Here is a 22,500-nt window from a genome sequence, read left to right on the forward strand (position 1 = left end):
CAGAGGATGAGGGAGAGAGGAGAGGGAGAGAGGGGGAGGAAGGAGCAGAGGGGGAGGGAGAGAGGAGAGGGAGAGAGGGGGAGGAAGGAGCAGAGGATGAGGGAGAGAGGAGAGGGAGAGAGGGGGAGGAAGGAGCAGAGGATGAGGGAGAGAGGAGAGGGAGAGAGGGGGAGGAAGGAGCGAGCGGGAGGGCGGTGGATGGAGCCTTGGAGCTCCCCCGTCCTGGGAGGCTCAGATACGCTGCTGGTGTCTGCTCATAGATATACAGTAGGCCTATATACTGTCAGAATATATATATATATATATATATATATATATATATATATATATATATATATATATATATATATATATATATATAGCCTATCTATGGTGTCTGCTGGCGTGGGGGGGTTCCAGGCTAGATTTGCATTGGGTCCCCCAGGCCCAATCCCAATGCAGCCCTCTAGTACACAACATAACAACTTTGTGTAATATGTATGTATGTAGTATCTATGTAATACAAAACAACTGGCATGATAAAAACCAAAGTCAAGTATAGAAAAAGGAAGTTAGGAGAGAATGAATCAAATCAACAGCAGGTTAAAAAGGAATTAAAAAGAAGTCAAGAGGGGGGATCTGAAGACTCCTGGTCCATGGACAGTATGTGACTGGTGTCATGTCAGTCTTATGCGCAGACCTTCAATTAATGTGTCATCTACATTTCTGCTTCTTGTTTCTAAACAACAACAAACACCAGTGTATTTGTGCATATTTCAGAGGGAATAAACGTGTATCCTCCTCCATCATTTAAAGAAGACTGCGACAGGCTGTTGGAACCAGACAATCCACCGGTCTGGTCTGATAATGACAGCGGGTAACTCAGACTTTATGTATACACAACCTTAGAAGGAACAACTTAAAGGTCCCATGGCATAAAAATGTCACTTTATGAGGTTTTTTAACATTAATGTGAGTTCCCCCAGCCTGCCTATGGTCCCCCAGTGGCTAGAAATGGTGATAGGTGTAAACTGAGCCCTGGGTATCCTGCTCTGCCTTTGAGAAAATGAAAGCTCAGATGGGCCAATCAGGAATCTTCCCTTTATGACATCATAAGGGGAAAGGTTACCTCCCCTTTCTCTGCTTTGCCCACCCAGAGAATTTGGCCCGCCCATGAGAGACAGAGAGAGACATCATGGCTTTCAAATGAGCAAAGTGGCAGATGGTCAAGGCCACACCCCCCCCCCTCACCCCCCCCCTCCTCCTCAATAGCATTTAAAGCTACAGACACAGAAATGGCACATCCTAAGGAAAGCTCATTATGGGACTGGCTCTAGTGGCTGTAATTCTGCACCAAGGCTGAATTTAGGGAAAGAGACTTCAGATACAGTATTAGGGGACCACTAAGGTCTATATAAAAGAGACTTCAGATACAGTATTAGGGGACCACTAAGGTCTATATAAAAGAGACTTCAGATACAGTATTAGGGGGACCACTAAGGTCTATATAAAAGAGACTTCAGATACAGTATTAGGGGACCACTAAGGCCTATATAAAAGAGACTTCAGATACAGTATTAGGGGACCACTAAGGTCTATATAAAAGAGACTTCAGATACAGTATTAGGGGACCACTATGGCCTATATAAAAGCATCCAAAAAGCAGCATGTCATAGGACCTTTACAAATAATAACAATGATTCTGTCACCGCAAGCTTAACATTTCCTGCAGGAATTCAGGAAGCATTAATTTAGTGATTTGTGGGCCAAACAACATCGAGACCTTTAGGTTAAAACTGGGCTGTATTTGTTTGAAAATTGACAATTTCATACACCAGACTCCATTTAAATAATCAGTAATTTAATCATCATAAAACACACTTCATTCAAAGTAGACAGAAACTAAATAAAACTATCAAATGCCGTCTTGGTTCATCTCTCCACTCTTCCAACAATCACCACTCTGGTTTGGTTGAAATAAACACTTAATTCACCTTAATGGAAATATGCTGGCTCTATACACACCAAAAGTCCTGATTATTTACATGGAGTCTGGTGGGTTTGGTGATGGTGATTTCGGGGCTGTTTCATGTTAAATATAAAGGATCTTGCTCTTTAACAGAAAGGTCTGTCTCTGTAGGGATCTTTTCATAATGTTGTCCCACACTTAGAATAATAATCTGAGTCTGTCAGCTGCAACAACAGAACGTTTAGTGGACGGAAACTGATGCTGAACATTTGTCCTGTAGGGTTACATTACAGCCCGGTTCAAGGCTGCCAGTTACAGCGTTGTGGTTCAATACTGGACCAATTTTCCAAGATTTGTGTTCACATTAGTCACTTAGACACCAATGCAGGGAAAAATAGGGTTGACAAATACCTGAAATGACCCTTTAAGTACAGTACTTGAGTACATGTAATGTACTACAGCTGTGTTTATGTTTGCAGCCAAATGTGACTGAGTTCATCTTCTGTGTTATTCGGCTGTGGCCTTTCCAGTCAGGGGTCGGCAATGCTGGCCGACGAGTTTGTTGAGGAGGTGGAGGAGAAGTTTCGGGTGCAGACAACACAGCTGGACATCATCGCCAGTGTGCCGCCAGGGGACGGCCAGAGCTTCCTCTCAAGTGAGAACCTCAGAGGTAACACACACACACACACAGACACACACACACACACACACACACACACACACACACACACACACACACACACACACACACACACACTAACACATATACACACACACAACCACACTAACACATATACACACATACACAAGCAAACATACACACACACACACATACACAGACATACACACAAACATACACACACAGACACACTAACACACACACACACACACAGACAGACACGTACGGACACACACACATGCACACGCACACACACACACACACACACACACACACACAAGAGGGGTGGAGTTAGGGTCATGTGAGGAATGTAGAGTCTGTTTCAGATCACAAACAACGATATATTAAACTGTCCTCATTAAGCAAATATGAATAAACAGTGCCTAATTTAACAAACCTGTCCCGTGTAGGATTTAAACAATTCAGACTCTGGCAACTTCTAGAGGTTCAAGTATAACTCTGGTGATAGTCTGTGTTTTTATTATCGTCAATAAATCCTATTTTCAGAGTCAAACCAGCCTGAGCTGCAAAGATTAATAGTTTAGTTGTCAACTATTGAATTAATTGCCAACTATTTTGATAACTGTGTATCGCTCACTTTGTTGTGACATGCAGATAATCTGGAAAAATAATTGACATCCATCTCCAGACTTAAAAGTACTTCTTGTAAACGCTCAAACGGGCAAAAAAGTCCCAGAATTGTAAAACGCAGCCCTTTTTCTGCAGGATTTTCTGTCATTGAATCAGGCTTTCATCATCTGAAGGGACGTACACGCACATCTGCATTTGTAGAACAGCCAATAGAAATGTTCTCTCTCTGACATGACCTGTGATTGGCCAAATTCTTCCGTCCTGGGATTTTCTAAAGCCTATAATAAAACAGAGCAAAGAGGAGGTGCAGAAATCTATTTCTCAGAACACTTAGGGCCCTATTTTAACGATCTAAGCGCACGGCGTGAAGAGCCTGGCGCAGGTGCGTTTAGGGTGTGAACTAATCCACTTTTGTTAGTTTAACGGTAGAAAAAAGGGTCCGTGCGCCGGGGTCATGGTTCATAAGGGTTGTACTTAGTGTCTTCATTAATCAGAGGTGTGTTTTGGGCGTAACATGCAATAAACCAATCAGAGATCATCTCCCATTCCCTTTAAAAGCCAGGCGCGTTTGGACCTTGGAGCATTGCTGTTATGATGGAGGATTTGCACCGTAATATTTGTATTTGTAATCTTCTGCATGTGTGTGTGCTGCTGTGCGTCCCTGTGTGTGTAACAAGCATAGTGTGCACGTGCTGTGCACGAGCCTAGGAGCATTTTACTAATGCTCTGTTAAAATAACAATCAAATGCTGCGTTATTGACTTTAGACCAGGTTTTTGTTGGTCAATGGTGCCATCACTTCCCGCTGCCTCAACATAGCAATACGCCCAGAATGCACCTGAACACACCTCCCTGTAAGACCAGCACGCCCAGAATGCACCTGAACACACCTCCCTGTAAGACCAGCACGGCCAGAATGCACCTGAACACACCTCCCTGTAAGACCAGCACGCCCAGAATGCACCTGAACACACCTCCTTGTAAGACCAGCACGCCCAGAATGCACCTGAACACACCTCCCTGTAAGACCAGCACGCCCATGGGCGCACAGATGGGCGCAGGTGCATTTACTATTTAAACGACGTGGGTGCTGGACGGTCTTAAACTAGCAAAGACGCTTGCGTCGGGCTTTGTGCTGCACTGCGCCAGGTGCAAGATAGGGCCCTCAAGATTAGAGCTGCAAAGATGAATCGATTGGTTATCATCTATCATCTCATCTTTGCGTAAAAAAAAAAGAAGACAATTAGACGAATATGTAATAATTGTTCCTGGTCTACGTGTGGTTGACTGTGCCGTCTCTCCCAGATGAAGTCACCCCTATGAAGACGAAGCCGACCAGCTACGTCTCTAAAGGTAAAAACTAAACTGCCTCTCTCTGATCCTTTCAGCTTTTCAAATATGCACAAATACGATACAGAATACAAATTGATTTTTTTAAAGTCATCAGATCATTATAACTGTTGGCTGATGTTCAGATTACTCATGATCCATTACTTTTTTATGGGAATTAGTATTTTCTCAGTTCCTGCTTCTATTTAATTCATGCAGGTGTGAACTCAGTACCGTAAGTGAAGTTGTGACCTGTTTTTATGAAGCCTCTGGACTTACAAAAGTCGTTGAAGCGTGTGGTTAGAGCTGTAGCAATTCAAAATGTTGCTGTACAATTACTTATTACAATTACAATTACAGATTAACAATATAATTGTCTCTTTCAGTCAAAGGTAAAAATATTCAAATGTATTCCCTTTTGTAAATAAATTAAACTTTTAAGTGAATCCCAGGATACATCGTTAGGTTATATATCACTGTTATGTGATCCAGATAATGTAGGAACACAAATACATAGCCATACATCTCCAGACTCCGGCCGTCACTCTCTGACTCCGCGGCAGTAACCCTCATTCATGCTTTCATAACCTCCCGTTTGGACTAATGCAATGGAGTCTCTTTCTCCATTGGTTTCTGGTGTTAAACCGGTAGGTTTCTGGGTGTTAGACCGGTAGGTTTACACCGGTAGGTTTTCGGGTGTTAGATCGTTAGGTTTTCGGGTGTTAGACCGGTAGGTTTCGGGGTGTTAAACCGTTGGGTTTCGGGGTGTTGGACCGGTAGGTTTCTGGGTGTTAGACCGGTAGGTTTCGGGGTGTTAGATCGTTAAGTTTCGGGGTGTTAAACCGGTAGGTTTCTGGGTGTTAGACCGGTAGGTTACTGTTAACCCGGTAGGTTTTGGGGTGTTAGACCTTTAGGTTTCTGGGTGTTAGACCGGTAGGTTTCGGGGTGTTGCACCGGTAGGTTTCTGGGTGTTAGACCGGTAGGTTTCGGGGTGTTAAACCGTTGGGTTTCGGGGTGTTGGACCGGTAGGTTTTGGGGTGTTGGACCGGAAGGTTTCGGGGTGTTGGACCGGTAGGTTTCTGGGTGTTAAACCGGTAGGTTTCGGGGTGTTGGACCGGTAGGTTTTGGGGTGTTGGCCCGGAAGGTTTCGGGGTGTTGGACCGGTAGGTTTCTGGGTGTTAGACCGGTAGGTTTCGGGGTGTTAGACCGGTAGGTTTCTGTTAAACCGTAGGTTTCTGGCTGTTGGACCGTAGGTTTCTGCGTTAGACCGGTAGGTTTCTGCGTTAGACCGTAGGTTACTGTTAAACCGGTAGGTTTCTGGCTGTTGGACCGGAAGGTTTCGGGGTGTTAGACCGGTATGTTTCTGTTAAACCGGTAGGTTTCTGGCTGTTGGACCGGTAGGTTTCTGGGTGTTAGACCGGTAGGTTTCTGGGTGTTAGACCGGTAGGTTACTGTTAACCCGGTAGGTTTCTGGGTGTTGGACCGGTAGGTTTCGGGGTGTTAGATCGTTAAGTTTCGGGGTGTTAAACCGGTAGGTTTCTGGGTGTTAGACCGGTAGGTTTCGGGGTGTTAGACCGTTAGGTTTCTGGGTGTTAGACCGGTAGGTTTCGGGGTGTTGCACCGGTAGGTTTCTGGGTGTTAGACCGGTAGGTTTCGGGGTGTTAGACCGGTAGGTTTCTGTTAAACCGGTAGGTTTCTGGGTGTTAGACCGGTAGGTTTCTGGGGTGTTAGACCGGTAGGTTTCTGGGGTGTTAGACCGGTAGGTTTCTGTTAGACCCGGTAGGTTTCTGGGGTGTTGGACCGGTAGGTTTCGGGGTGTTAGACCGGTAGGTTTCTGTTAAACCGGTAGGTTTCTGGGTGTTGGACCGGTAGGTTTCTGGGTGTTAGACCGTTAGGTTTCGGGGTGTTAGACCGGTAGGTTACTGTTAACCCGGTAGGTTTCTGGGTGTTGGACCGGTAGGTTTCGGGGTGTTAGATCGTTAAGTTTCGGGGTGTTAAACCGGTAGGTTTCTGGGTGTTAGACCAGTAGGTTTCTGGGGTGTTAGACCGTTAGGTTTCTGGGTGTTAGACCGGTAGGTTTCTGGGTGTTGGACCGGTAGGTTTCTGGGGTGTTAGACCGGTAGGTTTCGGGTGTTAGACCGGTAGGTTTCGTGTTAGACCGGTAGGGTTTCGGGTGTTAGACCGTAGGTTTCTGGGTGTTGGGACCGTAGGTTTCGGGTGTTAGACCGGTAGGTTTCTGCGTTGACCGTAGGTTTCGGGTGTTGGACCGTAGGTTTCGGGTGTTAGACCGTAGGTTTCTGTTAGACCGGTAGGTTTCTGGGTGTTAGACCGTAGGTTTCTGGGTGTTGGACCGTAGGTTTCTGGGTGTTAGACCGGTAGGTTTCTGTTAAACCCGGTAGGTTTCTGGGTGTTGGACCGGTAGGTTTCTGGGGTGTTAGACCGGTAGGTTTCGGGTGTTAGACCGGTAGGTTTCGGGGTGTTAGACCGGTAGGTTTTTGGGTGTTAGACCGGTAGGGTTTCTGGGTGTTAGACCGGTAGGTTTCTGTGTTAGACCGGTAGGTTTCTGGGTGTTAGACCGGTAGGTTTCGGGTGTTAGACCGCTAGGTTTCGGGGTGTTAGACCGGTAGGTTTCGGGTGTTAGACCGGTAGGTTTCGGGGTGTTAGACCGGTAGGTTTCGGGGTGTTAGACCGGTAGGTTTCGGGCGTTAGACCGGTAGGTTTCTAGGGTGTTAGACCGTAGGTTTCGGGTGTTAGACCGTAGGTTTCGGGTGTTAGACCGTAGGTTTCGGGTGTTGGACCGGTAGGTTTCTGGGTGTTAGACCGGTAGGTTTCGGGGTGTTAGACCGGTAGGTTTCGGGGTGTTAGACCGTAGGTTTCGTGTTAGACCGGTAGGTTTCTGGGTGTTGACCGTAGGTTTCGGGTGTTAGACCGGTAGGTTTCGTGTTACACCGTAGGTTTCTGGCTGTTAGACCGGTAGGTTTCGGGGTGTTAGACCGGTAGGTTTCTGTTAAACCGTAGGTTTCTGGGTGTTGGACCGGTAGGTTTCTGGGGTGTTAGACCGGTAGGTTTTCTGGGTGTTAGACCGTAGGGTTTCTGGGTGTTGGACCGGTAGGTTTCTGGGTGTTAGACCGGTAGGTTTCGGGGTGTTGGACCGGTAGGTTTCTGGGTGTTGGACCGGTAGGTTTCTGGGGTGTTAGACCGTAGGTTTCGGGGTGTTGGACCGGTAGGTTTCTGGGTGTTAGACCGGTAGGTTTCTGTTAAACCGGTAGGTTTCTGGCTTTTGGACCGGTAGGTTTCTGGGTGTTAGACCGGTAGGTTTCTGTTACACCGGTAGGTTTCTGGCTGTTGGACCGGTAGGTTTCGGGGTGTTAGACCGGTAGGTTTCTGTTAAACCGGTAGGTTTCTGGGTGTTGGACCGGTAGGTTTCTGGGTGTTAGACCGGTAGGTTTCTGGGTGTTAGATCGGTAGGTTACTGTTAACCCGGTAGGTTTCTGGGTGTTGGACCGGTAGGTTTCGGGGTGTTAGATCGTTAAGTTTCGGGGTGTTGGACCGGTAGGTTTCTGGGTGTTAGACCAGTAGGTTTTGGGGTGTTAGACCGTTAGGTTTCTGGGTGTTAGACCGGTAGGTTTCTGGGTGTTGCACCGGTAGGTTTCTGGGTGTTAGACCGGTAGGTTTCGGGGTGTTAGACCGTTAGGTTTCTGGGTGTTAGACCGGTAGGTTTCGGGGTGTTGCACCGGTAGGTTTCTGGGTGTTAGACCGGTAGGTTTCGGGGTGTTAAACCGTTGGGTTTCGGGGTGTTGGACCGGTAGGTTTCTGGGTGTTAGACCGTTAGGTTTCTGGGTGTTGGACCGGTAGGTTTTGGGGTGTTGGACCGGAAGGTTTCGGGGTGTTGGACCGGTAGGTTTCTGGGTGTTAGACCGGTAGGTTTCGGGGTGTTAGACCGGTAGGTTTCTGTTAAACCGGTAGGTTTCTGGGTGTTGGACCGGTAGGTTTCTGGGTGTTAGACCGGTAGGTTTCTGTTACACCGGTAGGTTTCTGGGTGTTGGACCGGTAGGTTTCGGGGTGTTAGACCGGTAGGTTTCTGTTACACCGGTAGGTTTCTGGGTGTTGGACCGGTAGGTTTCTGGGTGTTAGACCGGTAGGTTTTCGGGTGTTAGATCGTTAGGTTTCGGCGTGTTAGACCGGTAGGTTTCTGGGTGTTAAACCGGTAGGTTTCGGGGTGTTAGACCGGTAGGTTTCGGGGTGTTAGACCGAAGGTTTCGGGGTGTTGGACCGGTAGGTTTCGGGGTGTTAGACCGGTAGGTTTCTGGGGTGTTAGACCGGTAGGTTTCGGGGTGTTAAACCGGTAGGTTTCTGGGGTGTTGGACCGGTAGGTTTCTGGGTGTTAGACCGGTAGGTTTCTGTTAAACCGTAGGTTTCTGGGTGTTGGACCGGTAGGTTTCGGGGTGTTAGACCGGTAGGTTTCGTGTTAAACCGGTAGGTTTCTGGGTGTTGGACCGGTAGGTTTCTGGGTGTTAGACCGGTAGGTTTCGGGGTGTTAGACCGTAGGTTTCTGGGTGTTAGACCGGTAGGTTTCTGGGTGTTAGACCGGTAGGTTTCTGAGTGTTAGACCGGTAGGTTTCGGGTGTTAGACCGGTAGGTTTCTGGGTGTTGGACCGGTAGGTTTCGGGGTGTTAGACCAGTAGGTTTCGGGGTGTTAGACCGGTAGGTTTCTGGGTGTTAGACCGGTAGGTTTTGGGGTGTTAGACCGTAGGTTTCGGGTGTTAGACCGGTAGGTTTCTGGGTGTTGGACCGGTAGGTTTCGGGGTGTTAGACCGTAGGTTTCTGTTAGACCGGTAGGTTTCTGGGTGTTGGACCGTAGGTTTCGGGGTGTTAGACCGTAGGTTTCTGTTAAACCGGTAGGTTTCTGGGTGTTGGACCGGTAGGTTTCTGGGTGTTAGACCGGTAGGTTTCGGGGTGTTAGACCGGTAGGGTTTCTGGGGTGTTAGACCGGTAGGTTTCGGGTGTTAGACCGGTAGGTTTCTGGGTGTTAGACCGGTAGGTTTGGGGTGTTAAACCGGGGTGTTGGACCGGTAGGTTTCTGGGTGTTAGACCGGTAGGTTTCGGGGTGTTAGACCGGTAGGTTTCGGGTGTTAGACCGGTAGGTTTCTGGGGTGTTGGACCGGTAGGTTTCTGGGTGTTAGACCGGTAGGTTTCTGTTAAACGGTAGGTTTCTGTTGGGACCGGTAGGTTTCGGGGTGTTAGACCGGTAGGTTTCTGGGTGTTAGACCGGTAGGTTTCTGGGTGTTAGACCGGTAGGTTTCTGGGTGTTAGACCGGTAGGTTTTCGTGTTAGACCGTAGGTTTCGGGGTGTTAGACCGGTAGGTTTCTGGGTGTTAGACCGGTAGGTTTCGGGTGTTAGACCGGTAGGTTTCTGGGTGTTAGACCGGTAGGTTTCTGGGTGTTAGACCGGTAGGTTTTCGGGTGTTAGATCGTTAGGTTTCGGGGTGTTAGACCGGTAGGTTTCGGGGTGTTAGACCAGTAGGTTTCTGGGTGTTAAACCGGTAGGTTTCGGGGTGTTAGACCGGTAGGTTTCTGGGTGTTAGACCGGTAGGTTTTGGGGTGTTAGACCGGTAGGTTTCGGGGTGTTGGACCGGTAGTTCGGGGTGTTAGACCGGTAGGTTTCTGGGTGTTAGACCGGTAGGTTTTGGGGTGTTAGACCGTTAGGTTTCGGGGTGTTAGACCGGTAGGTTTCTGGGTGTTGGACCGGTAGTTTCGGGGTGTTAGACCGGTAGGTTTCTGTTAAACCGGTAGGTTTCTGGCTGTTGGACCGGTAGGTTTCGGGGTGTTAAACCGGTAGGTTTCTGTTAAACCCGTAGGTTTCTGGGTGTTGGACCGGTAGGTTTCTGGGTGTTAGACCGGTAGGTTTCGGGGTGTTAGACCGGTAGGTTTCTGTTAAACCGGTAGGTTTCTGGCTGTTGGACCGGAAGGTTTCGGGGTGTTAGACCGGTAGGTTTCGGGGTGTTAAACCGGTAGGTTTCTGGGTGTTGGACCGGTAGGTTTCTGGGGTGTTAGACCGTTAGGTTTCGGGGTGTTAGACCGGTAGGTTTCTGGGTGTTAGACCGGTAGGTTTCTGTTAAACCGGTAGGTTTCTGGCTGTTGGACCGGTAGGTTTCTGGGTGTTAGACCGGTAGGTTACTGTTAACCCGGTAGGTTTCTGGCTGTTGGACCGGAAGGTTTCGGGGTGTTAGACCGGTAGGTTTCTGTTAAACCGGTAGGTTTCTGGGTGTTGGACCGGTAGGTTTCTGGGTGTTGCACCAGTAGGTTTCTGGGTGTTAGACCGGTAGGTTTCTGGGTGTTGGACCGGTAGGTTTCGGGGTGTTAGATCGTTAAGTTTCGGGGTGTTAAACCGGTAGGTTTCTGGGTGTTAGACCAGTAGGTTTTGGGGTGTTAGACCGTTAGGTTTCTGGGTGTTAGACCGGTAGGTTTCTGGGTGTTGCACCGGTAGGTTTCTGGGTGTTAGACCGGTAGGTTTCGGGGTGTTAGACCGTTAGGTTTCTGGGTGTTAGACCGGTAGGTTTCGGGGTGTTGCACCGGTAGGTTTCTGGGTGTTAGACCGGTAGGTTTCGGGGTGTTAAACCGTTGGGTTTCGGGGTGTTGGACCGGTAGGTTTCTGGGTGTTAGACCGTTAGGTTTCTGGGTGTTGGACCGGAAGGTTTCGGGGTGTTGGACCGGTAGGTTTCTGGGTGTTAGACCGGTAGGTTTCGGGGTGTTAGACCGGTAGGTTTCTGTTAAACCGGTAGGTTTCTGGGTGTTGGACCGGTAGGTTTCGGGGTGTTAGACCGGTAGGTTTCTGTTACACCGGTAGGTTTCTGGCTGTTGGACCGGTAGGTTTCGGGGTGTTAGACCGGTAGGTTTCTGTTAAACCGGTAGGTTTCTGGGTGTTGGACCGGTAGGTTTCTGGGTGTTAGACCGGTAGGTTTTCGGGTGTTAGATCGTTGGGTTTCGGCGTGTTAGACCGGTAGGTTTCTGGGTGTTAGACCGTTAGGTTTCTGGGTGTTGGACCGGTAGGTTTTGGGGTGTTGGACCGGAAGGTTTCGGGGTGTTGGACCGGTAGGTTTCTGGGTGTTAGACCGGTAGGTTTCGGGGTGTTAGACCGGTAGGTTTCTGTTAGACCGGTAGGTTTCGGGGTGTTAAACCGGTAGGTTTCTGGGGTGTTAGACCGGTAGGTTTCGGGTGTTAGACCGTAGGTTTCTGGGCTGTTGGACCGGTAGGTTTCGGGGTGTTAGACCGGTAGGTTTCTGTTAAACGTAGGTTTCTGTTGGACCGGTAGGTTTCTGGGTGTTAGACCGGTAGGTTTCTGGGTGTTAGACCGGTAGGTTTCTGGGTGTTAGACCGGTAGGTTTCGAGGGTGTTAGACCGGTAGGTTTCTGGGTGTTAGACCGGTAGGTTTCGGGTGTTAGACCGGTAGGTTTCTGGGTGTTGGGACCGGTAGGGTTTCTGGGTGTTAGACCCGTAGGTTTCGGGTGTTAAACCGGTAGGTTTCTGGGTGTTAGACCGGTAGGTTTCTGGGTGTTAGACCGGTAGGTTTCGGGGTGTTAGATCGTTAGGTTTCGGGGTGTTGGACCGGTAGGTTTCGAGGTGTTGGACCGGTAGGTTTCTGGGTGTTAGACCGTAGGTTTCTGGGTGTTGGACCGTAGGTTTCGGGGTGTTGGACCGGTAGGTTTCGGGAGTGTTGGACCGGTAGGTTTCTGGGTGTTAGACCGGTAGGTTTCTGGGGTGTTAGACCGGTAGGTTTCTGTTAGACCGGTAGGTTTCTGGGTGTTGGACCGGTAGGTTTCTGGGTGTTAGACCGGTAGGTTTCTGTTAAACCGTAGGTTTCTGGGCTGTTGGACCGGTAGGTTTCTGGGTGTTAGACCGGTAGGTTTCTGGGGTGTTAGACGGTAGGTTACTGTTAACCGGTAGGTTTCTGGGTGTTGGACCGGTAGGTTTCGGGTGTTAGATCGTTAAGTTTTGGGGTGTTAAACCGTAGGTTTCTGGGTGTGGGACAGTAGGTTTCGGGGTGTTAGACCGGTAGGTTTCTGTTAGACCGGTAGGTTTCTGGGTGTTGCACCGGTAGGTTTCTGGGTGTTAGACCGGTAGGTTTCGGGGTGTTAGACCGGTAGGTTTCTGGGTGTTGGACCGGTAGGTTTCTGGAGTGTTAGACCGGTAGGTTTCGGGGTGTTAGACGGTAGGTTTCTGTTAGACCGGTAGGTTTCTGGGTGTTGGACCGGTAGGTTTCGGGGTGTTAGACCGTAGGTTTCTGTTAAACCGGTAGGTTTCTGGGTGTTGGACCGGTAGGTTTCTGGGGTGTTAGACCGGTAGGTTTCTGTTACACCGTAGGTTTCTGGCTGTTGGACCGGTAGGTTTCGGGGTGTTAGACCGGTAGGTTTCTGTTAAACCGTAGGTTTCTAGGGTGTTGGACCGGTAGGTTTCTGGGTGTTAGACCGTTAGGGTTTCGTGTTGGACCGGTAGGTTTCTGGGTGTTAGACCGGTAGGTTTCTGTTAAACCGGTAGGTTTCTGGCTGTTGGACCGGTAGGTTTCTGGGTGTTAGACCGGTAGGTTTCTGTTACAACCGTAGGTTTCTGGCTGTTGGACCGGTAGGTTTCGGGGTGTTAGACCGGTAGGTTTCTGTTAAACCGGTAGGTTTCTGGAGTGTTGGACCGGTAGGTTTCTGGGTGTTAGACCGTAGGTTTCTGGGGTGTTAGATCGGTAGGTTACTGTTAGCCCGTAGGTTTCTGGGTGTTGGACCGGTAGGTTTCGGGGTGTTAGATCGGTAGGTTTCGGGGGTGTTAAACCGGTAGGTTTCTGGGTGTTAGACCGGTAGGTTTTCGGGGTGTTAGACCGGTAGGTTTCTGGGGTGTTAGACCGGTAGGTTTCTGGGTGTTGGACCGGTAGGTTTCTGGGTGTTAGACCGGTAGGTTTCGGGGTGTTAGACCGGTAGGTTTCTGGGTGTTAGACCGGTAGGTTTCGGGGTGTTGGACCGGTAGGTTTCTGGGTGTTAGACCGGTAGGTTTCTGAGTGTTGGACCGGTAGGTTTCTGAGGGTGTTAGACCGGTAGGTTTCTGGGTGTTGGACCGGTAGGTTTCTGGGTGTTGGACCGGTAGGTTTCTGGGTGTTAGACCGTAGGTTTCGGGAGTGTTAGACCGGTAGGTTTCTGTTAAACCGTAGGTTTCTGGGTGTTGGACCGGTAGGTTTCTGGGTGTTAGACCGGTAGGTTTCTGTTACACCGTAGGTTTCTGGCTGTTGGACCGGTAGGGTTTCGGGTGTTAGACCGGTAGGTTTCTGTTAGACCGGTAGGTTTCTGGGTGTTGGACCGGTAGGTTTCTGGGGTGTTAGACCGGTAGGTTTCGGGTGTTAGACCGGTAGGTTTCGGGGTGTTAGACCGGTAGGTTTCTGGGTGTTAGACCGTAGGTTTCGGGGTGTTAGACCGGTAGGTTTTCGGGTGTTAGACCGGTAGGTTTCTGGGTGTTAGACCGGTAGGTTTCGGGTGTTAGACCCGTAGGTTTCGAGGTGTTGAGACCGGTAGGTTTCTGGGTGTTAGACCGGTAGGTTTCGGGGTGTTAGACCGGTAGGGTTTCGGGTGTTAGACCGGTAGGTTTCGGTGTTAGACCGGTAGGTTTCGAGGTGTTAGACCGGTAGGTTTCTGGGTGTTAGACCGGTAGGTTTCTGGGGTGTTAGACCGGTAGGTTTCGGGTGTTAGACCGGTAGGTTTCTGGGTGTTAGACCGGTAGGTTTCGGGGTGTTGGACCGGTAGGTTTCGAGTGTTAGACCGTAGGGTTTCTGTTAAACCCGGTAGGTTTCTGGGTGTTAGACCGGTAGGTTTCTGGGTGTTAGACCGGTAGGTTTCTGGGGTGTTGGACCGGTAGGTTTCTGGGTGTTGGACCGGTAGGTTTCTGGGTGTTAGACCGGTAGGTTTCTGGGTGTTGGACCGGTAGGTTTCGGGGTGTTAGACCGGTAGGTTTCGGGTGTTAGACCGGTAGGTTTCTGGGTGTTGGACCGGTAGGTTTCGGGGTGTTAGACCGGTAGGTTTCTAGTGTTGGACCGGTAGGTTTCTGGGGTGTTAGACCGGTAGGTTTCTGGGTGTTAGACCGGTAGGTTTCTGGGTGTTAGACCGGTAGGTTTCTGGGTGTTTGACCGGTAGGGTTTCTGGGTGTTAAACCGGTAGGTTTCGGGGTGTTAGACCGGTAGGTTTTCGGGTGTTAGATCGTTAGGTTTCGGCGTGTTAGATCGTTAGGTTTCTGGGTGTTAAACCGGTAGGTTTCGGGGTGTTAGACCGGTAGGTTTCTGGGTGTTAGACCGGTAGGTTTTCGGGTGTTAGATCGTTAGGTTTCGGGGTGTTAGACCGGTAGGGTTTTCGGGGTGTTAGACCGGTAGGTTTCTGGGTGTTGGACCGGTAGGTTTCTGGGTGTTAGACCGGTAGGTTTCGGGGTGTTGACCGTAGGGTTTCGGGTGTTAGACCGGTAGGTTTCTGGGTGTTAGACCGGTAGGTTTCTGGGTGTTGGGACCGGTAGGTTTCGGGGTGTTAGGGCAGTAGGTTTCGAGTGTTAGACCGGTAGGTTTCTGGGTGTTGGACCGGTAGGTTTCTGGGTGTTAGACCGGTAGGTTTAGTGTTAGCCGGTAGGTTTCGGGTGTTGGACCGGTAGGTTTCTGGGGTGTTAGACCGGTAGGTTTCTGGGTGTTAGACCGGTAGGTTTCTAGGTGTTAGACCGGTAGGTTTCGAGTGTTGAGCCGGTAGGTTTCTGGGTGTTAAACCGGTAGGTTTCGGGGTGTTAGACCGGTAGGTTTCTGGGTGTTAGACCGGTAGGTTTCGGGGTGTTAGATCGTTAAGTTTCGGGGTGTTAGACCGGTAGGTTTCGGGGTGTTAGACCAGTAGGTTTCTGGGTGTTAAACCGGTAGGTTTCTGGGTGTTAAACCGGTAGGTTTCTGGGTGTTGGACCGGTAGTTTTGGGGTATTAGACCGGTAGGTTTCGGGGTGTTAAACCGGTAGGTTTTTGGGTGTTGAGCCGGTGGGTTTCAGTGTTAGACCGGTAGGTTTCTGGGGTGTTAAACCGGTAGGGTTTCTGGGTGTTAGACCGGTAGGGTTTCTGAGGGTGTTAGACCGGTAGGTTTCTGGGTGTTGGACCGGTAGTTTTGGGGTATTAGACCGGTAGGTTTCGGGGTGTTAAACCGGTAGGTTTCTGTTAAACCCGTAGGTTTCTGGGTGTTGCACCGGTAGGTTTCTGGGTGTTAGACCGGTAGGTTTCTGGGTGTTGGACCGGTAGTTTTGGGGTATTAGACCGGTAGGTTTCTGGGTGTTAGACCGTTAGGTTTCTGGGTGTTGGACCGGTAGGTTTCGGGGTGTTAAACCGGTAGGTTTCTGTTAGACCGGTAGGTTTCTGGGTGTTGCACCAGTAGGTTTCTGGGTGTTAGACCGGTAGGTTTCTGGGTGTTGGACCGGAAGGTTTCGGGGTGTTGGACCGGTAGGTTTCTGGGTGTTAGACCGTTAGGTTTCTGGGTGTTGGACCGGTAGGTTTCCGGGTGTTAGACCGGTAGGTTTTGGGGTGTTAGACCGGTAGGTTTCTGTTAAACCGGTAGGTTTCTGGGTGTTAGACCGGTAGGTTTCGGGGTGTTAGACCGTTAGGTTTCTGGGTGTTAAACCGGTAGGTTTCGAGGTGTTGCACCGGTAGGTTTCTGGGTGTTAGACCGGTAGGTTTCGGGGTGTTAAACCGTGGATGAGGGTTAGGGTGATGTGCTGCCAGGTCTTGGTGTGGGTGAGGACCCTGGCGGCAGAGTTTTGGACATACTGGAGCCTGTCTAGGGTTTTGCTGGAGACCCCAGACAGGACTCCATTGCATTAGTCCAAACGGGAGGTTATGAAAGCATGAATGAGGGTTACTGCCGCGGAGTCAGAGAGTGACGGCCGGAGTCTGGAGATGTATGGCTATGTATTTGTGTTCCTACATTATCTGGATCACATAACAGTGATTTATAAAGAAACTGCGATTACGTAAAAAAAATGGACAATTAGATGAATATGTAATAATTGTTCCTGGTCTACGTGTGGTTGACTGTGTCGTCTCTCCCAGATGAAGTCACCCCTATGAAGACGGAGCCGACCAGCTACGTCTCTAAAGGTAAAAAGGGGTGGTGATGGCGCAGTGGATATGACATGTGCCATTGGTGTGGGAGATCTGGGTTTAATTCCCACTGTGATACATCAACCAATGTGTCCCTGAGCAAGACACTTAACCCCTAGTGGCTCCAGAGAATGAGAGGGGGGAACACCAGAGCAGGGGGAATGAGAGGGGGGAAACGCCAGAGCAGGGGGAATGAGAGGGGGAAACGCCAGAGCAGGGGGAATGAGAGGGGGAAACACCAGAGCAGGGGGAATGAGAGGGGGAAATGCCAGAGCAGGGGGAATGAGAGGGGGGAACACCAGAGCAGGGGGAATGAGAGGGGGAAACACCAGAGCAGGGGGAATGAGAGGGGGAACACCAGAGCAGGGGGAACGAGAGGGGGGAAATGCCAGAGCAGGGGGGAATGAGAGGGGGGGGAAACGCCAGAGCAGGGGGGAATGAGAGGGGGGAATGCCAGAGCAGGGGGGAATGAGAGGGGGGGAAACGCCAGAGCAGGGGGGAATGAGAGGGGGGAAATGCCAGAGCAGGGGGGAATGAGAGGGGGGAAACGCCAGAGCAGGGGGAATGAGAGGGGGGAAACGCCAGAGCAGGGGGAATGAGAGGGGGAACACCAGAGCAGGGGGAATGAGAGGGGGGAACACCAGAGCAGGGGGAACGAGAGGGGGGAAACGCCAGAGCAGGGGGAATGAGAGGGGGAAATGCCAGAGCAGGGGGAATGAGGAGCAGTGTTTTAACGACAGCCGTTCTAAGGCCATTGTAGCAAAGAAAATAATGTTACGGACCCGAGGGAGAGGGGTAATATTCCGAGAAAAAACTCAGAATTTCTAAGATTAAAGTCATAAATTCCCGGAAAAAGAACTCGGATAGTCTCTGAGATTAAAGTGGTTAATTTGGAATAGGAATTAATTACTTTTCTGCAATTTTCACACTTTGCAAAGTAATCCAGTGGGCCTGATTGGACCCTTTGGGGGGGCCGGTTCTGGCCCACGGGCCGGGCCGTATGTTTGACACCACTGTCTTAAAATGTGAATTCAAGAAGATATGTAAAAAATGGAGAAAATGCCCTCAGACCTGCGATGGTTAATCTCTCTCTCTCTCTCTCTCTCTCTCTCTCTCTCTCCCGTCTTCATCCAGACACTTGTCTCTTGCGCCCGGACGCCGGCGGCTGCCAGAACTACACCATAAGCTGGTTCTTTGACAGCAATCGTGGGGGATGCTCTCGCTTCTGGTACGGCGGCTGCGGTGGCAACGGAAACCGGTTCAACACCCTGACTGAGTGCCAGAGCCTCTGTGCGAGTCAATTAGTAAGAAGAAGAGGAGGAAGAGGAAGAAGAGGAGGAAAAGGAGGTGCCGTTGTGAGACGTCGTCACCTGGACGAGTTGAAGAAAATGGCTGTGTTGCACTGAACACGAAGCGGGATGAAATGCATGCAAGCTGAGTCTGCTCTGGGATGTTTAAACTGCAAACCGAAACACATCAGGGAAAGTTTAAACTGTTCCAAAGTGCTCCTTTCTTCGGACCAGTTGCCTTGAATTTGTTTCCTCAAACATTCATGTTTTTTTGGGGGGGGGGCACCTTTTTTTCATTTTCTGTTGGAGCTAGTTTTTTTTTGTGTGTGTGTGTCAACTGTTCTCTACCCAACTGATGCTCAACAAGGACTTGAGCTGCCTCTTTCAGGATGTATGTTGTTATTCTTCATGCAACCAGGTGCTATTTTCTGAAGGAAGATAAATTGCAGCAGGTCAAAAACCACAACAAATAAAATAAAAGGAAAATTGACATACCAGGAAATTGGCATACAGGTCACATTCATCTGGATTTAGTAACATTTTTGCCACAGGAAAACTCTCATTTTATTGTTTTGTACCATATTCTGAATAAAATGTATGTTTCAGATTACACCAAAACTCAAGCATGGTCTATTAATGTACATATTGTCAGTCCTCAACCGTCAGTCCCTAAAACACTGTGCACAAAACATGGTTGAAGGGGTTTTATTTTCCTATGTTTTTGTGTGTAAGTGACTGATAGGAACAACAATCTTTGACACTGGTCCAGTATTAAGTGAGATCGCTGTAACCTGCAGCCACAGACCGGCCTGCAATGTAACCCTATGGGGCAAATGTGCATCGTCAATTTGCATCCACTAAGATTTGCTGCTTTTGCCACTGACTCCCTACAGAGATAGACCTCTTTGAGACCTTTCTGTTTAACCAAAAACATCTATGAGTTCGCTAGCGCTAAACCCACCAGACTCCATTTAAAAAAAAAATACTTTTAGCGTGTATAGAGCCAACATATTCTGACATGTAAATCGGTAAACTGTGTGTTTATTTCAACCAAAACTAGAGTTGTGATGGTTGCAAAAGTGGAAAGACGACCCAAAACGGCTTTTCATAGTTTTATTTAGTTTCTGTCGGCTTTGAATGAAGTGTATTTTACGATGCTTAAATTAATGTTTATTTACATGGAGTCTGGTGGGTTTAGCAAACACAATTTTATGTTTAAAAAAAGGATATTTCTCTTCAACAGAAAGGTCGACCTCCTTAGAAATCCTTTCCATAATGTTGTCACACATTTAGAATATTAATCTAAGCCTGTCAGCAGCAAAAACTAAGTGATCTACAGCTTGCAGAAGAAACTGCGTAGTATCGTGTTTCTGCCACAAGATGGCGCAAAGTATTTGATTAGAAAGTGCGGCGGGTCTGTAGTGGCTCAGCTCGATTTATTCCTTAAATCTCTGTAGTTATATCTAGAGCTGGAATCTAAGTATTTACTCAACTACTGCACCTAAGTACAGTTTTGAGGTACTTTTACTTGCATATTCATGTTCTGCCACTTTCTACTTCTACTCCGTTACATCTCAGAGGTAAATACTGCCCTTTTTTTAAGTAGATGAATGTAACTAAGTTCATGTACTCCAGTACTGTACTTCAGTCCAAATGTTGAGGTACTTGTACTTTACTTGAGTCTTTTCTTTTCATGCCACTTTCTACTTCTACTCCGCTAATTTTCAGAGAGAAATATTGTACTTTTTACTCCACTACATTCATCTGTTACAGCTTTAGTTACTAGTTACTTCTTTGGATCCTTTACACGTTCTACAATGGGAGGATTCTTCTTTACTTTTAATACTTAAACTACATTTTCCTGATGATACTTACAGACTTTCACTTTCCCTGCAGGACTTTTACTTGTAGTACATATTGCAATACAGAGTATTTTTCACAGTGTGGTGTTAGTACTTTTACTTAACACTACATTTGCCTAAAAACTATATTTCGGCTTCTTTACTTTTCTGATTGTACATACAAAACATATGATCAATGTATAACGTTATACATTAAACTATGTATAATGTTGTAAGACTTAACAACCAGTACAACCACTTGTACCATCCACATTTGTAAGAGTAACATCGTAGTCAAGAATGGTGGTCATGATGGTCCAAATCATGTTCAATCCGCTGTGCTTTTGTACTGGATGTAGTTTATGCCGATTCATAGAACAGGTCATAATGAATCAAAAAACATGTTAGGAAATATTCTGCTGTGTGTGTAGCTTCACTGGTAAGAAAGCCAACATTAAACCGTTGATATTTTCAATGGAGACTGGCTCGGTGGAAGAACGCTACTGGCGTTTTAAGGCTAGGGAACCAAATCTGGCTAGCTCTACATTAGCTAATGTGGCTAACCTACGCTAAAGTAGCTTTATTTTATGCTTTATGTTGGCTAATAGAAACGCTATAAAAGCCTCTGTATCATTATGTTATTATTGAAAGTATATGAAATACATTCGCAGCAGGTCCTAATGAAATAGTTGCTTGTTGTTAGTCTGTGAGCTACTGTAGCTTAAGGAGGCATTAGCATTAGCTCATGCTAGGTGGTAATGTGCTGTGCTTCTGGGTGACGTTTTTATTTATACAATAGAAATGTATAATGTGGGACTTTTAAGGCTGATGCAATATTTATTTTACAGAATTTAAATCACATTTAGGCCAATAAATAACTGATTAAGTATTATCCCACTACAATTGTGTTCCTGGCATTATAACACGATTGTATCCTTACTTAAAAAAACCTTGGTCATAAACTTCTGAAGGAGAAAAGTTGCATCAGGGGGACTTGAATTTACAGCTTCTGTATATATATATATATATATATACTGTATTTCTGAAAAAAACTGGCTAAAGCACGACCGTACTACTTGGTACTACCATTCATTTTAAGTGTCCTGTATAAATTCTGGAGTCACCAAACTCATGGCAGCTACTTCCTCTCCTATTTACTCCATGGAAGGGAGTAACTTTAGGTTCAACATTGGGGGGGTTGGGATCTCCAACTATCTCAGGAGGTCCCGGGACACGTCTGCATGGAGAGAGAAAAGCAACAAAAACATTTATTTTATTTTTTTAAGCGCAAAAAACTTCGGATAAAGCGGCAAAAACTTGACCAAATAAACCTTCTCTACAAGAATCTCAGAAAAAAAACTCCAGAAAAGAGACAAAAACATTGAAAAAAGTGCCAAAAAATGTATAAAAAGCTTGAAAAACTTTGGATAAAGCGCCAAAAACTTGACCCAAAAAAACCTTGGAAAAAAGCGACAAGAATCTCAGAAAATAAAGAGACGGAAAACGTTGAAAAAAGCGCCAAAAAACTCGGAATTTCTTTTTTTAAAAAGAGAAAGAAATTTTTTTTAAAAAGCGCGAAAAACTTGACCAAAAAAAGCAGCAAGAATCTCAGAAAAAAACTCCAAAAACGAGACAAAAACGTTGAAAAAAGCGGCAAAAACTTGTGAGAAAGCCCAGACTGGATTGCTAGATCACGGCTATGACTCCATGTCCATGGATCATTATCTGTCTAATGCGTTAACTAGTCTGTATCCACAATGTTCCACTTCCAGGATGGTTTAGGTGCCTCTGGAAATTCCCTCATTTCAGCCAGATGTGCGTCTCCTTCCTCTGTCTCTGTGTTGGCGTTCTAACCTCCGGCTGATTTGTGAGGACTATGGTTAACTGCTCCTCAGATCTCTGCAGGGTAAATCCAGACAGCTAGCTAGACTATCTGTCCAATCTGAGCTTTCTGTTGCACGACTAAAACTACTTTTGAACGTCCACATGTTCCACCAGAACCAGCTCCTTCCTGAGACTATTTAGCAGAGGCACCGTGGCTCCGTCCGAGCTTAGCACCGCCTACGATGATTGTGATTGGTTAAAGGAAATGCCAATAAACCAGAGCAGGGTTTTCTCCCATCCAGGAATGCTGTGTGGACTAGTAAGACCGCAGCAATGCGAGACTAATTAACTTTTACACCTGGCAGCAGCTAACGTTAGCCTACCGTTAGCTAGTAGCTGGGTTAAACACGGTTAAAATGCTGACAGCTATATGTGTTTTGGACTTGTGTGAGCGCTGTGAAGACAGAGCATGTTGGCTAGAGATGTAAAAGAACAAAGAGTCAGAGGAGAGAGCTGAACTGAGAATCATGGGACAGAGACATCAGGCTTGGGTTGGACTCAAGTCATTACGTGGTTACATTTTATGATTGTTTTTATGACCCACAACCAGGGCTGGACTGGGACAAAAAAATCAGCCCTGGCATTTTTGACCCATGCATTACACCCACCGTGATTGGTCAGACACATTCCTGCAGACAGTCCTCTTAAAATATGCGTGCATGCTATGATAGTGTTCTGCGTTTATGTGATCATTTTGGATCCTTCAAGAGGGTCCCAAGACTTATCTGTTGATCTTACCCTTAAATAATTCATTCATTCTTAGAGTTATGATTTGTATATTTATTATTGATATTTGATATTG

At 47.7% G+C, this 22,500-nt stretch overlaps 1 protein-coding gene across 1 annotated transcript in view; it reads left to right on the plus strand.

Annotated features, from left to right (window-relative positions):
- LOC144519095 (collagen alpha-6(VI) chain-like) overlaps positions 1-18,596 on the plus strand; it is a 69,682-nt gene extending 51,086 nt beyond the window's left edge. The window contains exons 36-39 of the mRNA XM_078251988.1: positions 760-856; positions 2,479-2,618; positions 16,634-16,681; positions 17,819-18,596. Coding sequence (XP_078108114.1) covers positions 760-856; positions 2,479-2,618; positions 16,634-16,681; positions 17,819-18,090 — 557 coding nt within the window. The 3' untranslated portion in view covers positions 18,091-18,596. The remainder of the gene's footprint in view (positions 1-759; positions 857-2,478; positions 2,619-16,633; positions 16,682-17,818) is intronic.
- The last annotated feature ends 3,904 nt before the right edge of the window (positions 18,597-22,500 follow it).

This window comes from Sander vitreus, chromosome 6, assembly GCF_031162955.1.
Source record: "Sander vitreus isolate 19-12246 chromosome 6, sanVit1, whole genome shotgun sequence".
Taxonomy (NCBI): domain Eukaryota; kingdom Metazoa; phylum Chordata; class Actinopteri; order Perciformes; family Percidae; genus Sander; species Sander vitreus.